Raw genomic sequence first — 20,913 nt, forward strand, 5'->3', positions numbered from 1 at the left:
TACACGTTTGTTACTGCACTGTTTGTTCTAGGCAAGCTGTGAAGTATACAAAATTACATCAAAGATTACTGCGCTATTTGGGAGGTGGGGTGGGGGGAAGTCCTCAAACTGTTGTTTACTTGGTTAAAAACCCTCAGAATTCTTTTGTTTTGCAGATTTTCCCAAATTTACTGTAGATTATTAGAAGAAAAAAAGAGGGATGAAGCCAAGTGAACAACCTCCTTTAAAAAGGAAAGAAACTCTTAACAGTTGAATTCATTACATTGGGTGTGACCCACTATGTATTTACAATTCCCTGACTAGTTTTCATGGCCATGCATGACGATTTTGTCATAGGATATGATGTGAACAGCATTCCTGAAAATAATGCTTTATCATTTAAATGTCATTACTTCTCAATAGCTGGTTAGGAGGTGTATTTACATAGTATTATGAGGGAAATAAAGTTTATTCTAGTATTAAAGGACAAGAGGAAACTTTGTTTGCATTTATTTCAGGTATAAAGAACTCCATATTAATAACATGAACCTGAAAAGCAGGAAGAGTATCTTCAGGAGCCAGGAAATTGGAAAGTGAAGTTTGCGCTGCTCAAGTCTGGCACACTGAGATTAATAACAAACAAAAATGCAGTTTTGTATTAAAGATGTTTATCACGGACCAAATAAGTCAAAGCCCAGAATTCTGTGAAGCAGTGTCTAACACTGATTTAAAGGTCATAAAAAATTTTAAAAAAATGGCTAACATCTTGAACAACAGCTTTTAGCCCTTTGCTTGATATCAAAGTTACTGTAGGTAATTTTCAAAGTCTAAGTCAGTCTCATAGACTCAGCACAGGTTAACTGTGATAGCTAAATGCTCTGAACTTCCCTTGTGGATCTTAGATGCTGCAATTGCTTTAAAGAAATGGAACATTCCAGTTCCTCAAGGCGCTAATTCTGCTGAAATTGAAGTTTGACGGAAGCTAGATTCCAGCTTGCAGTGCCACTCCATCACCTGGTGTAGTACAGTAGTTGCAAAGGGGGAGTATAGCATCTATACTATTGTACATTGCACGATGCTGTGTAACCCTGCCTAACTGGACAGCATTTCCTATGGTCTCCCTAGGTTCTTGAATGTGGGGGAATGGTTTGAGATACTGCTTCATGTTCTCCCAGATGTCTGTAACACTGTCTTTCAAGTATGTTTTGCTGCACTCAGGGTCTTCAGCACCCACCCTATGGGCTGGGTAACTGCCTCAGGTAATGCAAAAGTTCTCAAAATTCTGGAATATATTAAAACTGGATACGAAAGCAACCTAGAATGGCTTTCAGCATGTCCTAAAGTACTACATATGCTAGACTTCTGTGTTTAATATTCTCTTCAGTGGCCATTTTACCCAAAAATGTCTTTCTGTGTACAACTGGCGGGGCTGCTTACCTTGTAACCACCAAGAAATGCAGGTTTATGCTTGATAAGATTGCTTACAGTTCTGCTGTTCACGTAACAGCTGCAGCAACAGGCAGAACCAGAATAGGTGCTCTTACTTCATCCCCTAATTGGCAAGCTTTTACCTAGGTAAGCTACACCTCCTAAAATATTCTGGATTTTCATGCTTTTCATGTCTATTTTTGACATTATCATATTAAACTGAATTGTCAATTGTTTGTTATAACTTCTTGGGAGAAGAATACATAATCGAGTTGCAAAGGCTAACAGGTAACTCCATGATGTTGGTCTTGGACTGCTTTCTTGGTATATTCCTGCCCCCAACCTTCTATTTTTAATATTTCTTTACATTAAGAGTTGTGAAAGGGTGGAATTTTTATATTCTGCTTTTATCAGTAACAGGGTAAGAGAGGAAAAGATGTGTAACTGAAATTATAAAATTTGTTGGGTAAAGGCATAAGATATAAATGCATTCACAAGGGATTTGCATCTAAGCCTTAACTCTGCGTTGTTTCTGTGTGTGTTGCTTCTTCCATCTGCTCCTTTATGTCTCTTGGCTATGTGTCCAGACCTACTTGTTAGTATGATCTACCCTATTTTCTTTGTTCTTTCCCCCTTTGATCATTTCCCATGGTTGTGTATCTAGAAGTGTTTATTCTTTTCCTCCTATTTTTAGTTTATAAACAAACAGCTAAACAAATACAAACATTCTTCAGAATGCTTACGGACTTTTTCACAGTTAAGGCCCTAATACCATGTTTCAAATAATCATATTTTGGCCCTAATTAAAAAAAGTTTTTGAAAATCTACTGTAAATTCATTCATTCTGCACCAGTTCATACTATAAAGAAAACATGTAAACATTCAGTAAGTACATATACCATCACAGCAAAATCCTTAGCAGCCTCATTTCCTTCATGTGCAATAAAGCACATTAATTCTGGTTTCTATTAATTCTGTGAGTTTACAGAACCATGAATTTGTCTCATTTGCACCAAACTAAAAAAAAAAAAAGTATTACATTTTATGCTAATGAAAAAATCTTAACATGGAGAAGAGCAATTTTGTGGATTGGACCAGTGGTTACTGATAGCAGCACCACCCTTCAAACTGTACCCCACTTAAATTTATCTAGTTTTTCGTTTCCATGTTTATTGTTATTAGCAGGACAGGATACTTCATTACACTTCTTAAGTGATTTTTGTAAAAATGCTGGAAGAGAAGAATACCAAAAGTAAGACTACAAAATGCCATTGTCCAACCTTGACGGGAAGAACAAACATTTCCTGCCTAAATTCTTCAGTACAATCCCAGAGGAATTTATGTTTTAGTATCTTGTTCACGTTAATCCTTTTCAAATCCTTAAGCTTCTGTCTGTGGTGTGGTTAGGACAATCTCCAGTGCTATGAGATGCAGTGGTCAGACAGTGGACTCTGCCAGACAGTGGTCTGATAAAGAATGCTGTCTAAAAAGACAGAAAACTCTGTAATAGCGACCAAACTAGTCCAAAAGGTAGAAGAAAACATTACTCAAACAGCAGTGGCAAAATTAATCTGAGTTTCTAGTTGTAATCTAAATAGCTTCAGAATTATTAGAGCCCAGTTCTGTGATGTTTATGCAACAGCAGCTTTATCTGTAATGTGGTGATAACTGAAAAAGATTGCATTAGCTTTAGGGCAAATGTGGGCTTTAGAAGGGGTTCTTGCCCACCTCTAAGCAAGAAGAATCCTCAAATTTTGAAAAGCGATTGTGAGTACAGATCAGTAGCATTTAATCCCAAAGTTTAGATGAAAAAATTGATGACTTTCTTTCTCAATAGTTGTACAAAATGTTGACATGCAATTGAAATGCAAATGTATTTAGGGATTTTGGCCATTATGAAAATTTATGTATTTTACAAAAATATTTTTATTGACTTTATGTAGGTGTGTACAAGTCTGTATATGCTGTTTATCAAATTCACCACTTTTAATTAAGTTTTATTTTAAAGCACCGTGAGCAGGAACGATTTTTTTCCAGCATACATATACGTATGTATAGATACAGTCTTCATATACACGATATACCATATCACTTCTGAGGCACACATATTCTGGAGTCGTACTTTGTAAACCTGGTCTTCTGTCCTTTCAGACATGTTGTCAACTGTAGCAATAATTCTAAGAGTAGCTCCTTAATTTACCAAAAAAGCAAACAGATCTGGCTTCATATAACAAAGCATTTATCACAAGATAATTTTCAGTTGCTTCAGTACTTAACCAGACTTTAATTGGTGATTCATTTATAGAAGCTCTCCTAACACCAGATTCCTGAGCTATTATTTGCCCTATCAGTTCTAATGTAAGTGCGCTAACAGGATGCACCTAAAAACCAGCCTGTGTTGGACACCAAACTCCTACTGTAGACACACCCATAGTGTTCTCTGGATTCACTTGTTGTAACTTGTGACCTACGTCTCAATGACAGCACGAGCAACACGGCAGCGGGCTGAAGGTGCGGGAAGACATGGCTTGCTCCAGCATGTGCACAGCGGCGGGGTGCAAGGCACACCAGTGCAGAAGTCAGCAAGGATGGAAAGCAAGATTAATGAACTACTGGAAGTTTGCTTCCTCGCACCCTGTTTTCTCTCTAGAGTATAAGCAACAAGCTATCAAAATGTCAGTCTAAACCACAACAGCCTAACCTTACCCACGAGTTCATCCAGCCCAGGCTCCTTACCCAGCTCTGCCCAGCGCTCCCCACCACCCCGCCGGCCCGTCCCCGCGCGCGGGTCCCCTCAGGCCCCGCCGGCGCCCACCTGGTGCCGCCCCGCACCCTCTGCACCGACACGGGGGACCCGCTGCACCGATACGTGGCACCGACGCGGGGCACCCGCCCGCAGGCACCGCTGCACCGTGCCCGGCCCAGCGCGTCCCGCACACCCGGCCCGCGACTCCGCAGACAGCTCAGGCAACGCCAACAGCCCGCGCTGCCTCGCCTCTTCAGAGACCTTTGCCAATCAAGCCTATCGCATCGCGGCGGAAGGAAAGCTGACGAGGGTCTGTTTAGTGAGCCGCGACCGCCGGCGGGCACAACGCGGGTTCGGTGCCCCAGGGAGGCGGGGGGACCGGCCCCAAACACCGGGGTGCAGCCCGCCCCGGGCACCCCGCAGCCCGCCCAGCCGCCGCCGCGGCCCCAGCCCCGCTCCCCTGTCCCGCCCCGCCCCGCCCCGCCGCGGCCCCTCGGGCGGGCGCGCAGGAAGATGGCCGGGCAAGGCGGCAGCGGCGCGGCGGCGCGGAGCGGCGGAGGCCGCGGCGTTGTGGTAAATGCAAAGCGCGGCCCGGCCCGCCCCGGCCGGTCGCCCCCCGCGGTGCGCGCCCCCCGCGTTCCCGCCGCTCCTTCCCGCCCTCCGCCGCCATGCGCTGCCGCAGACCCTGCGCCGCCCCCGCCGTCGTGGCTCCCCCACCGCCGTCGCTCCTCCGGCGCTTTGTGTTTGACCCCCCGCGCCGGCCCGGCCCTTCCCTGCTGGGCCGCGGCCCCGCTCCGCTCCTTGCCTTGCCCCTCCGCCCGGTCCCCGCCGGCCCCTGTCCGTCCCCTCAACGTCCTTCCCAGCCGCCGAGCCGCCCTGCGAGGGTCCCCGCTTGCTCCGCGCCCTCCTCGCCCCGCTGTCCGCCCCGCTCTTGCGTTACCTCACGCCGCAGCGGGCCTCTCCAGCCCTGCGGGGCCGCCGGAGGGGGCCGGTGCCTGGCCCGGGCTGCGGCGGGAGGGTGGCTGTTGGGCTCCCCGGCTGGGAGGCAGGCAGGCCGGCCGGCTCCCGGGGCTTCGCCGACCTTTCGGCCTCTGCCGTCCCGAGTTATGCCGAGCGGCGGCTTGTGGCTGTGCGTGTCACCAGGTTGCTTGAGCAACTGAGACGAGGTTCCCCAGGGATCCCCAGGGATCCCCAGGTGTCTGGCTCCCACCGCAGTGCTCACAGGGCCCTGAGGATCCCTGGGCGCTGTCAGGCTGCGCCTTTGCTTCTGTGGTGGGACGATGCCCGAACTTGTGCAGTGCGTTTTGAGGACCAGTGTGGCTGAATAAATTATGCAAAAAATGAACGAGTATGTTCCGTGTTCTGAGGGACAAATCATACTCTCCTGTGAAGCAAATACCCTCACTGCCACCACCTTAGGCATGCTCTTACTTTATTGTGACATTGGGATTTTAATAGAGTTGAAGAACGCCTGCCCAGGTTGTGGCGCAGGGCGGGGGGCTCTCTGCAGGCAGCAGGTACACCCTGACCCCACCAGCATCCCCTCAGTCCCCCTTCCAGAGAAACCCATTGCTGGCTGTTTCAGCTTTGTCTGAAACCACCGTGCATCTCCTGACACTTGTTTAATAATCGGCGTTTTTGAAGTGGGTGACTGTGTTTGGTGCCAGAGCAATGTGAGGATATTGTAAAGGAGGTGAATGCTCGTAACCATATTCTGCTATGCTGATTTCATTTCTTCTGCTCGCTACACACTAATGTGTTCATGCATTCCACAAAGAAAATAACCAAAAGTAAGGCCAATGCTGTGTGATCTAAGTTTACAAAAGCTGGACTTTGCTTGATGCTTGCACCCTTACTTTATACCAAAGCAGAATCCAGATCGTTGTTGCTTTGGTGAGTACTGTGCTCAAAGCTCACATGTACCCACTTCGCCAGACAACAAAACTAGCAATGTTCATCCAGAGGTGTTGCAACTGAATGTCTCCAGCTTCTCTTATACTTCAAGGGAATAGCTTTCAGGTATTGCCATGTATTGTTATTCCTTTTTGTGTACATTCACATCAACTTTTTAAAGATCTGCTGAAGAATTTCTACTGGGCTGCTTTAACATGCCAAGCTTGAACTTAAAAAATAGCTCTTTGTTTCACAGTAGGACTTTTATTACACACTTGTGTACCAATATATTTAGCATATTTATTTATTTATCCAGCTGAATACTGTCTTTTTATCGAAACAATCACAAATACTTCTGTCATATTTTCAAAGGCTAAAGGCAGAAGTAAAGAGAAGTTGCATTTAATTTGGGGAGGATATTACTTGATGCTTAGCTATTAAACTGAGGGTAATTGCACTTGTTTTTAAATTCACAAGCAGAATACTCCGAAAAATTTACAGTTACTTAAAGATTGTTGTATAGCATAATGCTGTGAATAGCTTTAGGATAAATGAGAATTTCTAAGCCTTGTTGTTGGGAAGTGCCTGTTTAAAAGAAGAATATGAAATAGGCTGTTTATATTTGAAAAATAATTATTTAGAAAGTACATGTGAATTTAATCTTATTTGTCAAATGCCAGTGAGCACTTGTAAATGAGAACTTCTGTAGTATTGCCAAGTGATGCAGTTTATGTTATTTCACTGAAGAGAAGCAGGATAGATAGGAGAATCAAAATTTCATCCTGATCATGTTTCATAAATGGCTTACCTAAGTAAAAGCTATTGGTTTGGATGAATTCTGAAGCAGATTCCATCCATTTAGTTTGATTTTCTGCATCACACTAAAACCACGCAATTTGCATGAGTTTTATAGGAGAAAGCATAAATAAACAATACTGACAAGGGTTCTTGGTAGGTATTTATAGTACTCATGCAGTTTAAACCACTATCTGAATTTATTTCATTTTATGTTAAAATGTTTTTGAACAAAACCATTTCAGACAGTTCATTGCTACAAAACATTTAAGAAGTGTCAGCCACCCCTCTGTGCTGAAAATGAAGACAGGAAAATAGGCTTCCCAGGCCTTCTGCAGCCGTGTTTCCGGAGCAAGACTTGCCTCTGATTAAAAAACTCAGCAACAAGTCTCCTGTTTCTATGGAAATGAGGAACATAACTAAGTAATTTTTTCTTTTGTGTAGTTTCAAGGCTTGTGCAAGTCAGGCGGGAAACTTTTCATTGATTCCAGTGATCTCCGCATCATGTTATTTATGGACAAATGTTCAGCACTAGTTACCAACAAGTAGCTTTTCCTGACACAGGAATTGTTGGGCAGAGTTAAGAACACACAACAGTCGAGGTGTCTGTAGCTGTCAACGAATATGCAAAAAAAACCCAACCAAACAAACTTCATGAGGCAGAACACTGTTTCAGTACAGCGTGAGGCAGGGCTATGCCTAAGTTAAAGAAAACTAGATGTGGAGGAACAGCTCAACATCAAATATGTTGTGTTAGCCTAGATATTTTTGAGGCATGGTTTGTTGCTCTACTACATGAAATTGTAAGCAGAGGTTAATTTCAGTGATGGTCCATTAAAGGCTATATTTAGCAGAAATGTCGTTAAGATGTGCACTTCACAAAGGCAGGTTTCTTGCCATTTATCCTTCTGCTCAAGGTTCATGTGGCCAAGCTGTAGAAAGAAGAAAGACAATATGTGACCTGAGGAACATGACTGTAAAGAAAACTTATTAGGTGTCGCTTTTTATCCTGAACCAATATTGAAGCAAAGCTTTGTAATGATTCCAAGATACGTTGTGAACCTGCAGGTCTTGTCTTTCATAAGGAATTGTGAAAATTGTTGGTTTGGAGTTTGTTTAGTTCTTGTGCTGATGACTTTTCATCTTCATACCTTTCTGAAGTCTTTATAAGTTGGCTGATTTTTGCCCTGCTCAATCTCTAATGCCATCATATACTGTGGGATCTCCTAATTGTTGTATTCTAATACTATGAAACTAACATAATTAAACCTGTAAAATATGTTTGCTGTAAATGTATCAACTTACAGGCTAGCTGATAGTGAGGTGAGATGTAAGCATTTTGTAAACTTACCCAAACTAAGAACCTCACCTGTGGCAGGAAGTACAGTCTTCCACTGATTTGTACAGATGCTATCCATGAACCACATAGTTTATTATCCCTATGTGCTGTTTCATCTGTAGAATAATTATTTATTTATGTGCAACTTCAAAATACCTCTAAACAAAAAATGTACAATTTTAATGTACAATTTTATGGCTTCTAATCCCACTGTCTGTCTCCCATTGGAAAATCTCTTCTAGCTGATAATCCTACATCTGCATAATGAGTTTGAAAGTAGTAAGAAACTTAGACTTGCCACTAGTTTACTATTAAATATTTACTCTTTCTATCTAGTTGTTTGTAATTTCAGGTGAAATTTCCCACGTTCGGTGGGGGGAAAAAATGTAGCATTTAATTTCTGAGATATACTGAGAAGTAAAGTAATTAGTAGGAAAAGTGAAATAGTAAGTTGTAACTGGAAGAGAGCATGTCATATAATTAATTCAGCCAATAGAGTGTACTAGAACACTGATTTTATATCCGTTATGTATTGTCAAACACCATGAAGTATTCTTAACACTGCTATTTGATATTCAGATTTCAGACAATTGGCCTGGATACAGTCTGGATTTGTTCACTTATCCTCAGCACTACTATGGAGATCTGGAATATGTGCTCATACCTCATGGCATTATTGTTGACAGGTATGTGTAGTTTGAATGTTACTAGATAAATTCTTTGGTCACTAGTATTACTCTTTTTTATAAAGCCTGTCATCCACAGACAGTGTGTGTATAACATTTGTCCTAAAATATTATATTAGAAATTATATAAATATTTTTATTTATTTAATTTGAAAAGTAAAAAAATGCTTGAAGGTTGGGAAATGCTAGACTTGAAGTTGCCTTTGCAACTGCCTGTCTGATTTCTTTCACCTCGTTTCTGATTTGGGCGTTGAATGAGATAATGGTCCCACAAAAAGGAGAGTGTGATCATATAGTGAAATTGGTATTGGAATGTAAACTACAAGAGAGTTGAACTGAAAGTGAAAAGACAAGTACAAAACTTTGTATATAGTTATACTTGAATATCCCACTTGCCCTATGTCATGTGGGTTTGATATAAAAAGGAGAAAAAACTACATTCAGTTATGTGCAACTTTCACACTTCCTAGTACAAATCATTAATGCCCGTTAACCTAATAGTTCCTGGCTACACCATTGACTTCTGCCATTCGGCACAACCAAATAGCGTGTCGTGGACTGTTGGGTCCAGATGCTAGATTTGGAGGGTGGCAGTGGGAAAGCTTGATCATCCCTCATTCCTTACCCTGTAGTAGTTCTCATGTGCTCTCAGTGTAGGCATTCAATGCTGCTTTGGTATTTGTGGTAGCGCAACTCAGTGTTCATGCTTGGTTACTATTTTGACGTGCTGTTAAAAATCTTATTAAAAAGCTACAAAATAGAAATCATAATTTTCAATGTATTTATTGGGAATATCTGCATGGAATTTCATGGGATATTTTCAGCCTTCAGCTTTCTACCTACCACATTTAAACAGCTGGTTGCAAGTACTGAAATTGTTGGAACTCCTGGAAAGATTGTAAATATCCATCACTATGACACCTGTATTTGCTTTTTAAACACAAGCTTTCTTTCATTGCATTTTCAGTTATCATTGTGTTGAATTTTTCATCTCTTTTGGTTAGAGTCAATTTACTTTTAATTCTTCTTTTTTAAATAAGTATGTTACAACTTCAGTTCTCATAGAATTCAACATAAATTTGTTTGAAGTAAGCATTGAACTGTAGTGTTGTTTTTGTACTCCACTAGAATGAACTCCACTGTTTTTCCTTAAACTTCAACTGAAAAGGCTGATTCTCTTCTAATGGAAAAAGAATTTAGAACTGAATATATTGTGATCACACAAAATTTTCATGTAGGAAGAATGCTCAGCACTTAAGAAAATTCTTGTCGCTTGGTAGCAATAAACATAGATTAAAAAACTGGTATGTTTTTATTTAGAAATTTAAATTAGTACATTTTTGTCTATGCTGGAGTTCATACTCTTTTAAAATAGAAAGTGGTCTTTGGAATTTTTGGAAATTTCAGCTCCTCAAACAATCTGAGGAAGACTATAAAAAAAAATTAAAATCACCAGAGAAGTGTTTCTTCATAATGAGAGGTCTTCCCCATTATTCTCAGACTTGATAAAATATGATAAAAGACTATTTTCCTAGTCTTCAGAAAAGTAAGAGAAAGTCTTTTACTTCTTCATTCTTACATCAGTAAAAGGGATAATGTATTTGAGGTCAAACAAGATGATCACATCATACAATCTATTTTTCAAATCTAAAAAATATTAATTACTGCTGTGTGGAATTTACTTGAACATTACAAGTACAAAGATGTGAAAATGAAGCACAAGCTTTTGCTCATAACTAATATATTATCTTCAGTTTTAGAGCTTATTCTTCTCTGGTACATGCATGTGTAGATTTCATTAAAGTTCAGTGTATTTATGTAGTGGCAAATGGATTCTCATATTGCAGTGGGTAGAGGAAATAAAACCCCAACAAATGTAATCATGAAAGAGGTGAGATAAATTACAGGTTTATTTAAAATTGCATCCTGGCAGGAGATCGACTCTCATTGAAACTACTGATCTAATTCAGAGAGAATTAGAATCAAAGAACTTTCCAGCATAAGTGTTTACAGAAAATAATGCACTGAGCTGTTTTTCTTCAAAACATGAAATGACATTGTTCAGTATTCTGATGATATCTGCTTTAAATCTAGAAATTACCTGGTACCCTTTTTTAGGTCTAGAAATGCCATCTACCTTGTTCTTTAGAAAGCAAAGCTACTTAAGATAAGCATTCATGTTTATTATTTTTATCTTGAAAATTTATGTACTATTGCATGGTGGAAATTTACGTTTTTTGGTTTCAATCATCTGCCACATTGTGGTTGAAATGCAGAATTGTTGTAGAGAAGACAGATATGGGAACCCTGCAGTTCTGGTTCCATTGGAGTATAACCGTGATTATTCTCATGTGTGTGACCTTGGAACAAGTCACTGAGCTCTTTGCACTCTTTTGCTGTATGAAGTAGTGATAATGTGTACCTTTTATAAAATTTTGATCAATGGTATATTTCTTTATAGTATTTGTGTATATTTTTATTAAATTGTAGGGGTAGCATCTTCCAAAGCCTATCAGTATGAAATATTTCTAACAGTTCTCTTGCCTACCTTTCACTTAATTTATTGTTCTTGCATAGTAACTAACATAACAAATTAGGGGATTGTACAGGAATATTTTATGTTGATTTTTCCTGTGAGGTAAAATGGAAGGATAAGTTACATTCTTTGCTCCAAAGTCTCTGAAATGCTTATGAATTCAACATACTCTGAGATGTGTTACTCCCTTTTCTGTAACGGGAATTTATGCATTTAAGGTTAACCAGTTTGATTCACATGCTTTGCATCTTGCATCCATCACTCTATATCTGCCTACTGTGAACTTGATCCAAACCCAGTCAAGTCAAAATACTTAAACAGGCCGTTAGTCAAGCTGTATACTCACCATAGAGTTTCTTTGTAACCACATGGAAAGCACACCATGAACATAGAGAATCTGCATCTAACGTTATTTTATCCTTAATTTTTTTGCCCCAGGACAGAACGATTGGCCAAAGATATTATGCAAGACATTGGAGACAATGATATTGTGGTTCTCTGTGTCCTCAAAGGTGGCTACAAGTTCTGTGCTGACCTTGTGGAGCACATTAAAAATCTCAGCAGAAATTCAGAAAGGTTCATCTCCATGAAAGTCGATTTTGTTAGACTGAAAAGTTACCACGTAAGTCAACAACTTGTGTAGATTCTGGTTGTATGTTCATAATAAATAGTGTACTTCTGTATGTGGGAAATTTATCACACACATACCACACACACCCAAATTATAAGAAAAATATAAGAAAAAAAAAGTATGAAAAATATTTTTGTTTGAAAATCCTGTGAGATTTTCTTTCAAAATATTTGCTCATGTCCCTTTATACTTCATGTATGTTATGAATGAGGATATGGAGCATCCTCAAGCTGTATTTTTTTATTTAGTCTGTCTTCATTTTTGGACAGAATATTATTCAAATTTCCATCATGTAAAATGTCAGCATGTTGTTTGTTCTCAAAATCCTCAACAGTTCTGTCAAGTTAATTTCATGTTACTTCATTTTCCACCCCCACTCTCACATGGTTTGGCAGAACTGCAAGATGATACGTCTATGTCTTATTCTGAATTTTTAATGCTAAGTAAATGAAATGCTTTCATCTTCATAGCATGTAGTTTACATAGTGGCAAAATATACCATAAGATGATGATAGTGTTTTATAAGAAAATTAAATAACCCATTAAACCAAATCCTGTTATCTGCAGAGGAAACTATGCAATAATTACTCGTTTCAGTGAGGCAATGATAGTGAGATGACCAGCCTTTTTTAGACTGTGTGATTACAATTTCTATTTGCATAAGCTATACATTTGTATTCCACCTTGTAGTGCACACTGCATGATGAGGGAATGTTTCTACAAGTAAGTTGTCCTAGAAATGTCTGAGGAAGTACACTAAGTAAATGGAACAATAATACAGTTTTTCTCAGAGCACAAATGCAGCTTGCTGAGTCCAGTAGTTCTCACAATAGCTACGTCCTTTCCACAGACACAGGTTGGTTGGTCGGCATTTTGCTCTGGCTCCAGTGACCATAAACTTTTCATAACTTTCACAAATCCCGTCTGTATTTTTTCCATCATGGAAGAAAAATGTATGAGAGCCTTTTGTAGCCATTTGGTCAGGAGTCCTGGGACTTCTCTTTCAAGGATTAGTCAGGTCTATGAAGGGCATGTGCAATACTAATATTATACAATTTCTAGCTATTTAGCAGTATTACAGAACTAATTAATAAAATAAAATACAAAGTTTGTCTCAAAGGCACATGTAAATTACACTCATTTTTTTTGGTGTAGTAATGTTAGCACTTCAATAATACTGCTTGGCAAATAGTGGAATTATTTAAATTGTTTTTTATTTTGAACCTAGCATATAGGTAATGCACATGCTTTTCCTGTTGTATTAATCTCCTATCCAGTATGAAGATACCCTGGTTCTAAAATGTATTTCCTTGGTGACAAGTCAACTCTTATTAGCCATACTAAGCTATAACGGATGAGTCGCAGGGGATGTATACCACAAAAGTGTGGAAATCTTCATATTGTTGATTAGGAAATAAAATAAAAGGGTGTAATATCAAGCTGAAACTACAACACCAGTTTTGTTATGCAAGGATGCAATGATGAAGACTATCAAGCTGAAACTACACCACCAGTTTTGTTATGCAAGGGTGCAATGATGAAGACTAAGTCCTTAGATGATCCTAGCATTTAATGGCTGTGCATATTCTGGATCTTAGCCTCATGTTCTAGCAGGAGGGTAGCACCTTCCCTAGAACTAACGCTTACATCTAGTTTTCAGAAAATAAATCCATTTTTTCTTACAAGTGCTTCCAAACAGGTATCATGTAGTTAGAGCTGGAAACTGTGCTTGATTTAGTGCTTGGAACAGTGCTTCATATCTGCCTGATCTTGAGGAGCTGAATGACACTGTAGTATAAATTTGAAATTACATTAATATTTGTGGATTCATTCAATGAGATATGCATAAATGTAATGCTGACTGAAGTACCAGTACCACTACCTGCTGTCCTTTGTGTTTTGAGTGATTGTTGTGTCCCGTCCAATTGCAGGTTTTAGAGCGTGTACCCTTGTCAACATAGCCATAGTCAGAACACTTGAGGAACTCTCTATTACTAGTTTGAGTGACTCTATCCCAGCCTTATATGAGACTCCCAGATCTTTCCCCAGATCAGTTTGTTCTGTAATAACATACCTCTTACATTTTACACTTTAATCAGAGGCAAATAATTACAGTTTATAGAGGTAAGACTCTACATAAGGTCTTGGAGTATCACCAGTTCCACTCCTTTGCTTCCCTTTGTCTTTTCTGTTCCACATTCTATAAGACTTATTACTGCTCTCTCTTTTTATCCCTTTTTCATTTTATAGACACTCTTCTTCTCACATTATTTATCCTGCTTCTTTTTACTTAATGTTCTCTGTTTCTCTCCTAAAGGGAGTCCTGCTGCTCTCAATATACTTCCTTCAGATATGTCTCCCTTCCCCCCCTCCAGCTGTTTAAATCCAACAACTAATTTCAGCTCAAACTCATGGGATTTGAATTGTGTCATTCCAACTTCAATACTGAAAGGTTAGTCAATTTTTAGAGGTTGTAATTTAAATTAGGATATCTTGGTTGAATCGGGTAGCAAAAATGGGCTGTAATTTTGACCCAAAGTCAGGTCTTGGCATCAGTGAAAGTATATCTTAACTGCAAAGTATCAGTGGAAAATGTTGTACTATGATGTCTGGCATACAAACATGATTACAGGAGAAGGACATGACCAACAAATATGGCCATGCAAATATGGCCAGCTTTACATGGCTCTTTGTTTTGCAAACCTGTCATCATCTTCCAGAATTTAGACAATTAGTATGTTAAGATCTGCTTTCCTGTTAAGTAGCTGAAAGTTGGGCATGTAGATTCTTTTTTAGACTTATTCATACAAGTACATTTAGATTCTTTGGATATTAATGAGTGGCTGCTTGTACTTCCATGGTTAGGATGGTTTTATCTGGTTTGCAAAGTATTGACATATGTGCCTAAGCTTGGACATTTTTATGAGAAACTTTCCTGTGTTTTACAAGTGGTGTCTTGTTCCATTATCTTGAAAGATTACTGAATTTAGTATATATACAGGTAATGTGGGAAAATACAATTTGATTATTATTTTTAGAGGCAACAAAGTGGAATCCAACTAAGGAAACCATAGCCTAAAAAGAATAAATATGGTTACATTGTTTATGTTCTACAGACATCAGTATTAGTTCTTAGACCTTTAACAGAATTCCTGCAACTGAAACTGGAGGTAAAGCCTTGTCTGAAAGCATATTTTTATTTACTTTAGAAATTGAACTGTATTTTTCCATTTCTTTAGTTTTTTTATCACTAGAATGCTAAAATGGTACATTAGAGGAAGTTAAGGAGTTTACATGTGTGCGTAGAAACTTACAGGCTCAGGTGTAGATCAATAAAGAAAAAATTAGGTGCACTTAATTGTAAACAAAGTTTTGTATCTGTAAATTGAGAAATAGAAAATTCACGAAGAAGCACTTGGTAATCTTCTAACTCAGATTTTTAAGGCTTCCTAATCAGTAACAATTATATTAAAAATAATTGTGAAATGGAAAAGAATCATGACTGGAAGATGAAGTTTTCCTCCCTAGAAATAAGATTTTTGGAGAATCTTGTTTCTTTTAGACTTAAAGGTGATAAGATATACTTGTTCTCATTTTAATTTTATATATTTAAATGAGCTCAAAATAAGGGGATTATTTAAGTGGGGATTTCATTAGAGGCTGTATGGTGACTTTATAAGCTTCTAGCACAGCAGGAAAATTAAAAGAAAGCACTGAGGTGAGAGTTAGAAATAAACAGATATGGAAGTATCATGTAGACTTAAGGGTAAGAGTCAGGAAGTAGATGGAGAGGAAAATAAAATCTGGTGATGAAAATTTGAGTGAGAAGTAGCAGTTCTGAGTTTTAAGAGGCAGAGAAGAGAAAACACATACTTTCTTGAATGAACTCAAGAATAGTGAGGCAGTAAGTATAGTGGGTAGACCAGGAAGCACTATAATAGTCTTCGTGAAATATGATGCAGGTATGGAAAGCTGAGTGCCAAGTTTAGGGGAAATGTATTCTGGAAACACTGTCGTAAGAACTGATAGAATTTGGCAGCTTCTTATATATTAAGTTTTAAGACACTGGATTTTAATACAACATGTTAGGAACATTGGAATTGACTGCAGAGATTTTTTAGTTTAAAACTGGGTGAATAAAATTTAATATATTCAATTTTCACCATACTAATTTTTTTCCTGAGTGCTTCTCTACAGGGGACCAGAGTTCTGAAGTTGAAAAGAGGTGAGAGTTTCAGATTGATAGAATTCAAAACTATTTTCAGAAACATGGTAGGTTGAAGTCAAGGATGTAAAGTAATGGAGGAAGAAGTTTGGCTTGGGAATGTCATCTAAGGAGAGTATGACACCAGCAAGAGAGGTAAGAAACATGGATCCAGACATTCTTTAATATGTTTGTGATATTGATAACTTTAGCAGATTAAAGAACTAATTAGGAAAAATACAGAAGGAAGTACCACAGAGGAACCAGGAGGGTGTTTTACTAGGGTGTTTACAAATTAATGGATAGGACTAGACATGACTGAATGTTTGAGGATGAACCAAAAGTGAGAGTGAACAAAGGAATAGAAGGATGTGGATGTCACGAAGAAAAGAGTTGAGTGGGATATGTTTTAGTAAAAAAAACATAGTGTGAGAACCATTAGTAAAATACTGTAGCGTGAGAACCATTAGTAAAAAACCACAGCAGAAGAGTAGAGAGTTCACAAACAATAATCAGATCTTTTTGTTCAGCGTGGAAGAGATGATTTAGGGCAGGCTGATAAAGGTAAAGGTTGAAGTAGAGCTTGAGACAGAAGAGGATGTTCTGGCTCATCAGGTCTAATCCCCTACTAATAGATGCAATAATACCACCTACTCCTGTTTGGTAGGTATGCCAAATGTGATCTTTAAAGCAAAGCTCAATTTTGACATGGAATTGGAAAAACTTAAGTGGCGGTTTAGAGGAAGTGTGCAGAGTCTGTAGAATTTCTTGAGAAGTTCTCAGCAGCCTGTCAGTAGAAGAGACAGTAAATGCATGTGAATTAAGAATTCTTTAGTGGACAGGTGATGAAAGCTAATAATTGAAAGAATCAGGCTAAGTCATTGTTGAAACTAATGGTGGGGGCTGATGGAAGAGAGGAAAAACACCACATACTTTTATTAGGCAGACCGGTGTGCTTTCTACATGCATTGCTACCTGTTCTTGTGAAACGTTTAGTATTCCCATATCCTTATCTATAGGTATCTATTTAATTCTCTTAATTACTATATTTTGCAATGTAAGAATGATAGTAAACCTCAGGTTTTGGGGAAGGACAAGTGAACTTGGTGGCATAACTTTTTTTCACTGAAACTCATGCAGAGCTAAACTGAGAGTGAGACTGATACTTTTGCTTAAGGCTTTTGTGATTTCTTTGGTTATTCCTGTGTGGACTAAAGTGACAGAAAATCAGTCATCTCTGTTATTTTGAAATAATGCTGTTATAATAAACCCTGTTATTTTGAATAACTTTGAGACCCCACCCAGAGTACTGCATCCAGCTTTAGAGTCCTCAGCACAGGAAAGGCATGGACCAGTTGGAGGGGGTCCAGAGGAGGGCCACAAAAATGATCTGAGGGATGGAACACCTCTTCTATGATGAAAGGCTGAGAGAGTTGGGGTTGTTCAGACTGGAAAAGAGAAGCCTTCAGGGAGACCTTATTGTGGTCTTTCAGTACTTAAAGGGAACTTATAAGAAAGATAGGGACAGACTTTGTAGTAGGGCCTGTTGTGATAGAACAAGAGGTAACAGTTTTAAACTAAAAAAGGCTAGATTCAGACTAGATATAAGGAAGAAATTTTTCATGATCAGGGTGATGAAACACTGGAACAGGTTACACAGAGAGGTTCTAGATGCCCCTCGAAACATTGAAGGTGAATGAGCAACCTTATCTAGTTGAAGATGTTCCTGTTCATTGCAGAGGGCTTGGACTAGATGACCTTTAAAGACCTAATCTATTCTATAATTCTATGAAATTGTGGAATGCACTTCTGAAAGAGGATAGTAATTAATTGTTGATATTCAGATTATACATCATAGTTGTTAATTCCATCTTGAGCACAGATTGTTACAGAATACTGGTCTGTTTTCCATATAGTATCTGAATTGCAGATTCTAGAAGTGCATTGTTTTCTTCTGATGTCAAGAAGACATTGCTGAAAATCATCCTGAAAAATATGAATGAACTTCAAAGGAGTATTGTGTGCTAGTCACTTGGAGGAAACTTACAGAGTATTATGTGGATTGGGCCATTTCATGTGATTCTTTAAAATGAATACATTATTTATGGTTTCCAGAACATAACTAATAAAAAAGTGACCTCTGAATTGTAATCCATGCGCAAGGGTTGCATTGAAGTCTGTTCACAAACAAATCCATTTATATGATCTGTTTCCTCTTCAGCCTCCGGTTGTTTGAAAATATATTTACAAATGTTGGTTATTAATCTTGGCATAAACAGGACCATCAGTGCTGCAAAATTCTGAAAATAGGCAACAAAACAAGCATTGTTTAGTAGAAATCTGAATGTTTTTGCTATATGAAGCCACCTCAGTAGATAGTTTTGCTAAATCTTTCTACTATAAGAGTAAGGAAACAGAGGAATTTTATAATGAGTAAGTTTAAAGACAGTTGGTAAATGTTCTAAAATAATTTATTTTTCTGCTGTGTAGCTTTACTTTTCATACACCATTACTAAATACTTACATCTTAAAAAACCCAACAACATGAGGCATCAGACTATAATCAGAGTAGAGAACAGTGTAAAATGTACATTCCTGCTTTGCATGATAACCTATTCTTATTCAGTGTAATTTTACTATATGGAACTTGTTTTTTTAAGATCAGAATGAACTTTACATCTGAAAACACTATGTTATAATCCTGACCCTAAAAAGCAAGTAGCTTCATAATGTTTTTATTCATTTAACACCACAAAAGAAACAACTAAGTATATTGCTTGCATTTAATGATTCATATCTGTACGCAGACTCTACACCAGTGTTAGAATGATTGTTTACCTCCATGCCTGTGTGTCATGAAAGCACAACTTAGGATCTCCTGAGAAAAGTGCATGTCCTGAGATGAAAGAGAATCCACATTAGCTTTTGTACTTACAGGTTTTGTCTTGGGCGGGTTGTGAGTTCCCTTTATTTTGCTTCATGCATACAGTTTAGATGATGACCATGTCATTTTCTTGATGCTGAGTAGCCATAGAAGAATTACAACTTGGAGCCTCCCTGGTAGAATGAATTCCTATCAACTTCAAAGCCAAATTCTGCATTAATTTCACAGGATTGAACTCCAGATTATCTGCAAATTAGCAATTTGACATGCAAATAAATATCTTCAGTGTAGACAAAATGTGGTTTATTTAATTTAGAGAGAAGTTGTGCCTACACCAGACATTCAAAGACTAAAATATACTCGTTTTGCCTTTTTCAGATGCATGCCTTGCAGTTAGCACTGTAGACAGTGAACACCTGTACAGAGAATTTTGCAGCATGATATACTTTTAGAAGCTAATGGGCAATGAAAATATGACATTAATTTAGTCCACAAAAGCTACCAGTGTCAAGAATATGGACCTTAAAGTTGTTGCTGTTCTGATAAATGTGTTTTAGTGATTGTAGATGGTGCTGCCAAATAGATGTCTTATGGGCAAGCTAAAGATCAGAGATTTGGGATTACAAATCTACTCCTAGAATTGCCAGATTTTTATCTTGGTCTCCTTTTCCATGTCTATGAATGGATAAAATGGCATTTGCATCCTAAAGTAGTACTATCTTTTTGAGTGAAAGCTCTGTGAAATGCTCAAACTTGCTAAAATGAGTGAGGAAAAGGTCCTTTATAGTTCCAAGCCAAAGGTACTCCCAAGTCTTAGACAGGCACTGATGCGCTCTCTGTATCGCTCTCTCTGTATCGCTGATGGTTCAGTTATTTCCTGAAACTTAGGAAGACCTGAGATGGTTAAGAAGTTGAAGAACAGTGGAAACAGATCATACTTTGTGTGGATAGAAAGTTTGGAGATGCTACAATTCACAGTCCTAATTGTGTCCAAATGTTCATTTTTCCAAATGTTAAGGCTTGCTTTAAAATAGAATAGTTTTCATAAAAGAAACAAAATCCACTTCTACGTGCAGTAGTGTCTTACCACAAAATGTCAGCCTCAGAGACACTAAAGCTTTTCAGACAAATAGCTGAAAATGTGTTAGTAGCAGAAGTTGTCCCAAAAGCTTATTCTTGCAACTAGCTGATGAATTTTTTTAAGCAATTTACAAAAATGTTATGAGAAGGATGGCAGTTTCTTGGTTAAATTGTGGCTGGTGGTTTATTAGAGTAACAGCATGAGTCAGGCAACTTTGAGAATAAACTCTCCTGCCAGATTCATCTTTACATCAGGTACAGACAGTGGTTTGGTGTGAAAACTAAAACACTGGAAATGGGTCTCTTTTCTGATTGCATCTGCTCTGGCTGGAACAATGACAAGTTTCCAGTTCATTTCTCAGCAACTGCAGTGCCCTCCTGCCAGTCACACTTGCCAGCTCAGCTGCTCCTGAGCACTTCTAACCTGTCTCAGCCCAGATGAGACCAGTTACAGGAGACTTTCTATTGGAACCACTTCAACTTGCTGGATTCATTTTTACTGACCCAGATGTGCACGTGCCGCTTAGCCTGCCAGTAGCCCTTTGCCAGAGGGGGAGTTACAAACAGCTGGGGACAGCTTGTGGGCAGTAACTTCTGTAGTCAGCACAGCTATTGCTTGAAAAAGATGTCTGCCCATAATCAAGGGACCCTCATTTGCACACGCTTGGTGTGCAAGCCTCAGACTCCCCTCTTCTTTATCTGAGGGGTGCTC

General features: G+C 38.8%; 1 protein-coding gene across 6 annotated transcripts in view; it reads left to right on the plus strand.

Annotated features, from left to right (window-relative positions):
• Nucleotides 1-4,661: 4,661 nt before the first annotated feature.
• PRTFDC1 (phosphoribosyl transferase domain containing 1) overlaps nucleotides 4,662-20,913 on the plus strand; it is a 47,846-nt gene continuing 31,594 nt past the window's right edge. For 4 of the 6 annotated variants that reach the window (XM_037385521.1, XM_037385518.1, XM_037385519.1 and 1 more), the window contains exons 1-3: nucleotides 4,662-4,726; nucleotides 8,760-8,866; nucleotides 11,841-12,024. In XM_037385521.1, the coding sequence (XP_037241418.1) occupies nucleotides 4,667-4,726; nucleotides 8,760-8,866; nucleotides 11,841-12,024 (351 nt within the window). In that variant the 5' untranslated portion in view covers nucleotides 4,662-4,666. Of the gene's footprint in view, nucleotides 4,727-6,088; nucleotides 6,173-8,759; nucleotides 8,867-11,840; nucleotides 12,025-20,913 lie in introns of those variants that run through there. The other 2 variants (XM_037385516.1, XM_037385517.1) reach the window with 2 other exon arrangements.

Source organism: Falco rusticolus, chromosome 4 (genome assembly GCF_015220075.1).
Source record: "Falco rusticolus isolate bFalRus1 chromosome 4, bFalRus1.pri, whole genome shotgun sequence".
Lineage (NCBI taxonomy): Eukaryota > Metazoa > Chordata > Aves > Falconiformes > Falconidae > Falco > Falco rusticolus.